Here is a 10,610-nt window from a genome sequence, read left to right as displayed (position 1 = left end):
CAGCAGGAGGGCAATGCAGCACAAGTGCTAAGTCAGCCGTAGGCTATATGCGGCGCACCAGTTGGTGCCTTCTTTCCTCTTCAGATAGTCATTCCTTTGCCTGCTCCTTCAGCATGGTTTGACTTCAGCCTACACTGCCCCGTGACTGCTGCATTCAGGCTACCAACACCTTACGCAGCACTTGAAGGAGCCAAGAGGTGAATCCTCCCTCCAAAACACACCCATCACCTCCCTCGAGCCAACAGAGCCCTTCATTTATGCACGTAATCCAACCTTAGTGCCATTATATAATGCCGTCTTCAGCGTTCATCCATCATTGCCCCATTCCCCACCACCTGCAAATCCCATGGTGCCAGTCCTGGCTGTCTGCTGGTGACATTCCTGCACAAGTCACCTCCAGGTCTCCTGTGCTGTGCCCTGCTCCCAGACCACCTTCCCAAGGACAGGGCACCCTCGTTGGACCAAGACCCCTGAGAAACATGCTGACCTGGCCATTTATTGGGCTTGACTCTCTTCTGCATAAGCTTCCACAGCTCATCAGGGTGCCCTGCAGCTGTGAGCATCTTGGATAGCAAATGGCTTTGCTTTTCTGTGTTGAAAGTGCCTTGCACATTGTGAGCACTGACAAAGTCAAATCATTAGTAGATTAATTAGGCACCCTGTTGCATACATTCAGCATTACAGCCTGAAGCTGAGATCTTGAGAGAGTTTGCTGGCAGCGGATCCCTGGCTTGTTACTTTGAGCCTGTGGTGAAATGTGCAAGAATCAAACCAGACAAGCAGCCAAGGCAGTAATCTCTCTTTTATGGCCAAAACCACACGTTTAAAAGAGCACAAGGATCTCTGCAGCATCTTAGTGTGGAAAAATACACCCAGTCTCCATCAGTTTAAGAACTGCTTAAGCACAGTGAAATGGATTATATATTCCTTCCAAATTTGTTATTAATTATAGTAACTGATATTCTTGGTAACTGCCTAAATGTCCAGTTCCTTCCTGCATCTTACTAGGTTCTTGGCCTCAAATAGTCCCCCAGCAACAATCTAACTGGTGTTGGAAAAAACATCATTCCCACATATTAGTTTTGAATGTCACTGAACCTCCCTTGTTTGTGTTCAAAAGGCTTCTCCATGAACTTCCCTGTACTTCTTGTAACTTTGGATAACGGGATCACTTCCACTTATGGGCTGAATAAAGTAGGTGGTTGTACCAGGGCACAGCTCCAAACCACTGCAATCTCTCTCAAAGCTTGCTGCTTGCCAAATGGTACGCATACACTTGCAATTTTTACTGCTGACTTTTTTTGCTGACATTGCAGTCGCCTAACCTTCAGAAGAGGAACACGGCAAATATTTAACAGCAACAGGTGTCAGAGAGGAGTTGATCACAGGAAAAAGAAAACATGTCAGACAGCTGAAGTGATAGGAGATAAGTGTGCATGGGACAGGAGAAAGGCTCCAAGAAGAGATTGGAATAGGTTGACTGTCCTTAGGTATTTGTAAACACTGTCTATATTCTCAGTGTTACACACCTTGCCTGAAAGCAATCCCCCACCAGAACCTTCTGAGTGACCAACACTTCTCCTAGTGCTTGATCTGGCGACCTGTGATGAACTCGCCAACAATTTCACAAAACAAAGCAAGGAAACCACATTTGAAGCAGGCACTCAGAGATGCACTAAACTCGCAGTGGCTCTTTTGGTCATAGAGTAGTAGCATATAAATTAGCATGATCTTGCCCAAAAATGATCTCTTCCTCTGTGGCCTCCTAAACCAGCCTTCTGGCTGCCCTGGCTATCTTGAGCAGAGTAAAGCACCCAGAAGGAAACCACTGGCCTAAGCTCTTCTGAGCAAACTTACCCTGGAAGAAGCACGCTTTACATTCTGACCCCTGTGCAACACTGGAGATACACTGTGACTAGTAGAAATGTCTCTTGGGCAGTCATTATAGCATGGGTGGCTTGGTGGACATATCAAAAGTGTAAAAGGAAAACAAAGTTCCTATGTGGATAATGAAAAATCAAGTACCTTGTTTTTAAGTTACTGGCAAAATAGGAAGTTAATTGCATTTTCAGGCATTTTAGACAGCAAAGGGCAAAAGCCTCAAAGGGAGTTCATTGCGAAACAGAGCAGAAGCAGCAGCACTCACCCTTTCATCCAACAGCTCCATGGCTTGCATGCTCCCCTGAAATATGGGAGATCTAGTCTCCTACCTCACTGCATGGCTTTAAACCATTGCCCCCCTCCTCCTGGAGGAGGGCCTGACTCCCTGGGCTATAGGAAACCCCAAGACAGAGCTATCCTGTTAAAACTGGACCAGAAAGGCAGAGACTTCACAGTAACTGCACAGGGAGTGCAGGCCAGCACAGGAACTCCCACTTCCATTCTGATGCTGCAATCAATGCCACCTCTGTGTGACTTTAGCCTGAAAAAAGGAACATATTCCTCTTCAGAAGTGTCAGAATGAATCACGGCAATGCTCCGGATGGAAAACACATTTCCCTTATATTAATTCAACTAAATGCAGCCCAAATGCATAAAAGTTTTGTGTTGGCCAGAACTGCATCCTCATCAATTAAACCATTTGTAAAAACCAGGCAAGATCCAAGCAAGCTGACCCCTGTTTCAGTGAGCAGCAGGACTAACAGGGCATGGTTTCCAACCAACAACTTTCTTACTACTGGATTTTCTGGGGCCTTGTGAAATCTGCGGCTCCGTCACCTTTCATTATGCCTCCCTTCGACACGGATTCTCCTGCAGGAGAGAGGCATCCCTGCACTCCCCAGGAGCTGTGCACCCGACAAGGCAGATGCCAGTGATAATTCACATCCCCAGCTGCTGCCGCTTTCCCTTAGAAGCGGATCTCAGCAAGTCCCAGCAAGCACAAGGGAGAGGCTGGAGGTTTGCTCTAGTATTCCTGCTCACATGAAGCTGCTGCTAAAAGCGGAGGAGGAGCCTTCCTGCTGCAGCCCCTGGAACCAGCTCTGCAGCCCAGGGCGAAATGGTACACCACCACCAGAGACCTGCAAACAGCAGCTCCCACGCAAGAGCAGAGGGACATGTCTCCTCTGCATCACCCGTGACGACTTTGCTCCCTAGGGACAGACCCTACACACTCCTAGAGATGTCTTGGGACACATCCAAGCTTGCAAGGAAGATAGATCCGTGGTGTCCTGTCCCAAGCCCAGAAAACTGACTGGATCCAAATCCTTAACCCAGCAATTGAAATAAGGACCTGCCATCCTCCTCTTCCTTTGCACCTATTTATCTTCTCACCTGATCAATATACAATTATTTTGTGGCAGCTCCTCACAAAACCTCCTTTTCTGGCAGCACGAAGCATGTCCAGGCACATCTGCATTCTTTGACAGGCCACACTGTACAGAGCCAGCACTAAGTTCATGTTTCATTTTTGAAAGCCAGTCTTCCTTTTGAAATATATTTGATGGTGGCTTTCAGGCTTATTTCATTGCAAACCTCAAGGGACCGTAGAAATTATTAGATCATCACTGGTTCTTTCTTGCGATTACTTAAAGTTCTTATAGGTGTAGAGATGCATAAAAGTTATTTTAGACTATTTCCACCCAGCTTATACCTCCAGGATCCATTTTCACTGGTGGATTTTGCTAAAATTTGGTTTGCGCAATGTAAAACACCAGCATCACTGGAGATGCCCTCATCAGGCCCTTTGGGCATGACAGCCCACAGGCTCCTGCTAACCTGCAGTGGTGCAGGAGAGGCCACGCCATCACCTTCCCCCGCAGGCCAGTAGAGCAGGGATCCCTCCATCAAGCAGAGCTCATAAATCACAGGCTCTTTATCCCAAAGCATTCACAAAACGAAAAGCAGAAAAAAGGAAATAAAATCTCTCCTGGTCTGTGTTCTCTAAAGCAGAGACTGAGCCAAGGCTTCAAGTTGTATGCATCAGTATAGGTCTATTGATTCAAAAGAGATGACTCAACTTCCAAAGAATCTCTTGCTCAAGGTCATGGGCCATAGCAAAGAGGAGCTCTGAGCACAGGTTTTCTTACATGAAAATACACATTTAGCCACTCTCCATCCCTTTTTAAGGCATGCATTTTTGTAAGTTTACCTTCCTTAAAACACATTAATCGAAAATGCAAGTGGTTGGATATCCTGCCAGACTTTGGATGCAAAGTGTCTGTGCAGGCCCTTCAGGCTCTAAATTTCTAATTACAAAACACTCTGCAGTATAGTTCATGAGACAGAAATAAGGGCCCCATCAAAAGCCTTGCACTTACTAGCACAGAACTTCAGGAGTCTGGAGAGTAAATGGGAGGGAGATTGCTGGACAAGGGAGGAACAATCAGCAGTCCTGGATTTGCTGCAGAAAATGTTAATCGTATGGACCCGGGGGAACTATCAAGTTTGAAAGAGTTAGAAGCTGTTTTGCTGTGCTGGAAAAAGTCTACTGTAAACAGAAAAGCCATCTTCTCCTGAAAGTTGTGTCTGCTGGAGAGCATGGGGAGCAGGGAGGTCCATCAGGAGACTGAGGGGTGGAAATTTCCAATCATAAATACATTACAAAAGGAAACATTTTGTGTGGGAAAACAAAACATACAGCTGATCTCCATTCTATCAGGGCACAGCTAATCCCTAGGAGAAGGAAAAGAATATCAAATAAAAAGATTCAAGGAAGGAATTTTCAATTTTAAACACAGTCTTAACATGATGGAAAGGAATAGTAAGAACAGCTGAAAGACACTCGGAGTCTGGGAGAGACGCCTTGGCTGAAGGTACTGCAGTGTTTTCCATATTTGTCTGCTTTATTTTTAAACACCCAGAGCCTTTGCTTGATCAACACTTCCTTGTAAAAGAAGGAAGCAGAGGAGGAGTGAGGGGCTGTGGGGAGAGAGGCAAGTGAGGTTGGAAATTGATGATCTTCCCAGCCATGAAAGTCAAAATTCCTAGTTGAAACCAAATCCTCCTGGAGCACTACACAGGCATGGGGGAAAAGGGGAGGGAAGGAAAGAAAGAAGATTTATTACTTAAGCAGAACTGAAATTCTGATGAGAAAAAGGACTGTTCAATCCATGCCTGAATGTCAACAGCAGATCTGAAACTAGGTTTGTCATATTTCCCTCTCCTTTGCACGCATTAAAAAAAATATAGGGGAGGTGGTTGGGGTTTTTAAAGAGGGGGGAAAAAAGCCACCAAAGTCCTCTTGATCTTATGAAGCCCTGAACTCTTATATTCCATTTATAGCTCGAGCTGGAATGACATCCCCCTTGATTAGCAAGCTGTCCAATCCAGCTGCATGTGTCAGGACTGTACAAGGCACTAAGTGAAATATATATATGCCCTTATAGAGTTTAGCACATTGGGTCCACCTCCAGGGCACAGGCTGTAGCTCATTCTGACCACTGCTCCTCTCCCGGGAATCACTTTTAAGGGTTTTTGGTGGGGTTTTTTTAAGCTTTTTTTGTGGGGGGGGCACCTTTACTTTCAAGTTTAAGCAACACAAAATGGCACCAAAGAAAGATGTAAAGAAACCAGCAGCAGCCGCAGCACCAGCACCTGCGCCAGCACCAGCGCCAGCACCCGTGCCAGCTAAACCCAAAGAACCCGCAATCGATCTCAAGAGCATCAAGGTAAACGGATGAACGTGTGCTGATCGCGGACCCAAAGCACTCCCAAGCAGAGTCCCAGTGAGACCTGCAGTGAAACACTGCGTGTGTTTGGTTCCGGTTGGGGGACTGCAGTGAAATGAATGAGTAACCTCAGTCGATGGATTTGTTGATCTGCCTGATTCTTTTGATTGTTTTAGTAGCTGGAGGGGTGTAAGGCATGGCGCATGATTTAACACAAGAGTGAAGCCTGGTGATTTCAAATGTATTTTGGAGTGTGGCCCTCAGAACTTTTTACCAAATCAGTATCGGTCTGACCTGTTTGGTAAAGCTAAATTTAAAAGAAAAAAGCAACCATAAAAACTCCCCAAACCCCCCTGAAGTAGGTGCATGAGGACAGGAAAGGGTTACTGAAACTTGAAATGCAATGTTTTCCCATAGCACTGTACTAAAACCAAAACTTACTTTGCAGTTTTCCCTCAAATTCCTTTCCAAATTTTTGCAACCACCTGACGACCCTTTGGTCATATGTTTGAGATCAGCATGGCTTATCTTTAAAAGCAGAAACAAAACAAAATTTAAAAAAAGAGGGATTAGCAGTTTCATCTATTTTCTTTTCATTTGCATTGTACAACAAACATTGATAGACACCATGAGCTGGAAAAGCCATGGATGGAAGCATTTCAAGTGATTTCCTCTCACCTTTACATATTTGCTCAGAATTTGCAGTTTGCTGCAAATTGAAAGCAACAGAAAGAGTCTTTTGGAGGTTTCCCTCTGACTGCACTTCCATTCTATCTCATACTGTCTTTAGACTTTGCATGCCAACCAACATCACTGATTGTTGCCTTGATCTTTTGAAGAAAATTCCTCCATGTTGGGAAATTCTTTAATTAGGAAAGAGAAGAGGGAGGCTAAGCAGTTAAAGAGATGAAGAGACAGACTAGTTTCTCCAGGTAGGACTATAAACAGTTATTCTCCACCTACCTGACAAGCTGATTGCTCCCAGGACCAATTTGCTAAATTCTACATAAGGAATCATGCCTATTATAGAGAAAAGAAGGAGTACAAAGAGTCCTAATAGGACCTACTCATTTTCATCATATGATGAATTCTGTTTCAGGTATCTTAATACATACAGTTCCAAGATCATGATCCATTTAGTGAAATTTCTTGAAGTTTACTTTAATTTTCACAATCAGTAGTCAGTATTTTCCTGAAAGACTGAAGCTGAACCCACTGGCAAAGCAAAACAAGAGCAAAAGGGGGAAAAAAAAGACATTTTGAAATACTTTGAGTGATCATAGTAAAGGCTATATGAAAAGCCCACTGTTTTGAGAATACTGTCTGAAAATTAGATTAGACCTCACATTTCACTCGCCTCCAGAGACGAAAGGGAGTGCAAGCTGGATTTCCTGCTAAAAAATTTAATATGATTTGATAGCTTTCTATGTCCAGTTCATTAGGAGAAAATAGAATTTTCAACTCCAGTGATCCTAGCTAATCTATCTTTACATAAATAAATAGTATATTACCAGCTAAAAAATGGCAGGCTGCAGTCTGAGGCGTCTGTGCAATTCACTCCTTTACCCAGACAGCTCTCTATAACAGCAGGAAACATATACGGGTAGCACAGAGAGAACGTTCCAGGTTTTGTCATATTCAGACTGATAAGAGAAGATAGTCTCCCTAAATTCTCTTTCTTTTGAATAATATCAGACAAAATATTTTGCTCTTTGAAGGGGGGAAAAACCTGAAAAAAAAACCTATTCTTTTAACACTAAACGGCAGCACATAAGCATTACTATTCCTATTTGCAAATAAGTGAAGATACGAGCAGCACGATGGAGGTTACAGGACTACCCTACAACGCGGTGGGTGGCACAGCCCCCTGCCCTGCATGCTTATCACTAGCATGTATCTTTCTATAAGTATCTTCTCCACTTTTTGTCATGCCCTTACCAGGCAAGGAGCAGGGTGCCTCAGAGGCACTGCAAGGGTGGACAGAGCACCCCCCCATAGCAGGGGAGTCTACCCAACCACACAGCCATGGCTGCAAGGTGATGCAGAAACCCACGCTGCCCTCGAGGGTGACACACGTCCCCTCTATCTATCCCTGACCTTCCCCCTCTCACCCGAGACCCCACATCGGTCAAGTGCTGCCCAGACAGACTGTGCCACCTCCAGTGCTGGGCTCTTTGAGAAGGCACCAGGAACAACTATGGTGCCTTTCATCCTGCCTTGGAGCAGGGGCAGAATCTGGACAACCTCCCAAGGTCCCAACCAGCCACCCTGGGTTATCCTTTTTCACCCTTTGAGAGCTCAGGCAGTGGAGGGAAACAACGTCATCTTGTAAGTAATTTGACTGGGAATCAAAATTTTCTGAGTCTTAGCCCGGTCCCTCAAATAGCATTAATTAATCCTGAATCCTTCCATTCAGCCACCAAAGTCTCAGCATGGGAAAAGGCACAGCACCATTTCCAGCAAAACTCTGGAGCCAGGGAGCACTTAAAACTAAGCTTTTGATGGGGACTCAGTGAACGATCCTGTCCTGGGGCTCTTTGCGCTGATTTACCATCCGTGGAGTCAAAGCCTCCAGCACTTTGAACAAGGGCATCAGGTGGGCTCCCCTCCACTCCTCAGAGGAATTAGCAACCATGCCAAAGCTTGCTACTAACGAGAGGTGACTGGGAATGCCAGGCTGCAGCACCACCGTGATTCGGGGAGCCACACAGCAGGCAAACACACAGAAGGGCTTTGTTAGCTTTTATGAAGAGACATCCAAGCCCCTTCTAATTCTTACAGCTGGAGTGGGTAAGTGTAGAGCTGCCTAATAAGGGTTTACAGCACCCAAATAAGCCACATTTGGCAGTGCACTTAATTTTTAAATTGGCGTCAGAGATCATAATATTCCCCAAAACAAACAAGAAGGTGGTTTACAAACATGGGTAGTGATTCTTTTGGTGGTACCCCTCCTCTCAGATGCCCTGCTTGGCCCATCTTCAGGCAGTCTAGTTTTCTGAGCCTTTTGGGGTGCGCACTTTGAAAGTCAGGCTTTTTTTTTTTCCTTTAAGAGGTCTCAAGCTGGGTTCTTGCAAATGCAGGCACCCAAAATTGCCTGTCACCATCAGAAGTTGTGACAGGCCTTTCATCCTCTTCTGTTCTTTTTTCCCCACTACAAATTAACCCAATTAAAGCAAATATTTGGTGATTTGCTAGTACTAATAGCAGCTAGTATGGGATTTTCTATTTTTGAGCACCATCTATTGACTATGAAACTGAGTAACAGGAATACCTAACTGCTAGACTCAAATCTCTCAACTCGGCCCTTTCTCAGCTCACCTTAGGTTACAGTACAACAACCACAGGAAGAGAGTCAAGGCAGGGAGGAAGAATTTGTTTTTAAATGGAAAGGTAAAGACCCTTTTCCCCCTACTCAGGAAACAATATAAACTTAATCTGCTTTGCACAAGCCTTTCCAAACCAGATTTATATTTCCAACTTTCTTTATTACTGGCATGGCCTGGATTTGAACAATAGGTATAAAGGTTAAAGATTAAATCATAAATGAAAAGAGAAGAACAGGGCGATAGATGCATCTGAAAGTTACCACCAGGAACCAACCATGATTAAAAGCACAATAACCATATAGGTCATTTTCTTAAAAAGACCCCCAAGAATTCTGAAGTTAAAACTGTGGCCAAGGACACTCCCAAAAGGATAGCTTATCTGTTTTGTCAACTTCTCCCACACAAGCCTGAGTGAGAAGAAGCACTGAGTTGATGAATAGCACTACTATGGGTCTTTGTCTGCAATAACTGGGATGAGACATTAATGATGAGGCTGTCTCATGCTTGGTTTTGCAACTGAGACAGTGGGAAATGGATAAACTTCATATTGCCCATATCAGTTTAACTCGGTCTCTATCACTAGCAGGAGAGGTGTGTTGTGTTTTTATTGGAAATCTAAGGGCCCTTCCCAGCACATGCAACCAGTCCTTGGACTGAGCCCAGGCTCATAGCATTAACTGCAATGTTTTGGGATCTGGGTGCTGGAGATGCTGAGTGCAGTGCTTCACAGGCTTCTGCTCTCCAGATGGTGATCTGAACGTGTAGCACCCTGATCCGGTGTCTCACCAGGCCCTTTACTTTGAGGACAGACCTGAGTATCCTCTCTCGAGCAGAAACAGAGTTTGGGTTCTTGCAAATATCCACGGTGTAAGTGTGGTACACAAGGCTTCCCATGCTGGTGTTTCCAAGACTGAAATCCCAGGACACCAAAGCAGATATGCCCAACTGCAGATAAGCTACCTACATATTTAGGGGAAAAATAATTAAAAGCTATCAGCTCGTAAAGACTTGCTAAGGCCTTGTGTAACTGTGTGATGCATGACAAAGCCTGCTGCATGGAAGCAAACCTGTGTGATCATTTGTTCTTAAATAGAGAGCTCTTAAGGCACTAAAAAGTGTTTCTCCAAGTGTCCTTAATTCTTATTACATTCACTACTCAAGTAGGTCATCTCTGAACAGACATTGCATTGGATATAACCAGAGAGAGAGAAACTCACTAAAATGCACTGACAGAAAGCTTCTGGGTTGGAGGGCAAGCAGGACTGCAAGGGTCAGCTGAAGCCCTCGGAGAGCTGTTACACCGCAGACAAACTCCATGTGAAGCTGTGGAGTGAGAACAGGAATGTTAACAGTAGCTTTGCTCATAGTGCTAAGGGCTTTCTTAGGAACTGGCAGGTTTTTGTCTGAAGTTTTTGGCACAGGCCTTCAGATTATGCCTGATCCAGCTCCAGTGACAACTCCAGAAAGATTCCCTAGGACTGATATACCCGTTGGACAAGGTCACCAATCCCAAGTGCCCCTTCAGGTAGGAAGGGGACAAGTGCAAATATGACTTAGCCTTAAAAGATGTAAAGGTGCCTATCTGACGCCATCCAGACCAGCCTCCTGCTACCGCTTCGACCACTGAGATACGGCACCATTCGGGATCCATCCCAGAGCAGAGCAGCCCAAGACA

At 44.9% G+C, this 10,610-nt stretch overlaps 1 protein-coding gene across 1 annotated transcript in view; it reads left to right on the top strand.

Annotated features, from left to right (window-relative positions):
• Nucleotides 1–5,328: 5,328 nt before the first annotated feature.
• MYL1 (myosin, light chain 1, alkali; skeletal, fast) overlaps nt 5,329–10,610 on the top strand; it is a 19,271-nt gene continuing 13,989 nt past the window's right edge. Inside the window, exon 1 of the mRNA XM_009577493.1 lies at nt 5,329–5,609. Within this exon, the coding sequence (XP_009575788.1) occupies nt 5,484–5,609 (126 nt within the window). The 5' untranslated portion in view covers nt 5,329–5,483. The remainder of the gene's footprint in view (nt 5,610–10,610) is intronic.

This window comes from Fulmarus glacialis, unplaced genomic scaffold (assembly GCF_000690835.1).
Source record: "Fulmarus glacialis isolate BGI_N327 unplaced genomic scaffold, ASM69083v1 scaffold15235, whole genome shotgun sequence".
Classification (NCBI taxonomy): Eukaryota; Metazoa; Chordata; class Aves; order Procellariiformes; family Procellariidae; genus Fulmarus; species Fulmarus glacialis.
Note: the sequence above shows the minus strand (reverse complement) of the source record. Positions and strands in the feature narration are given on the sequence as shown.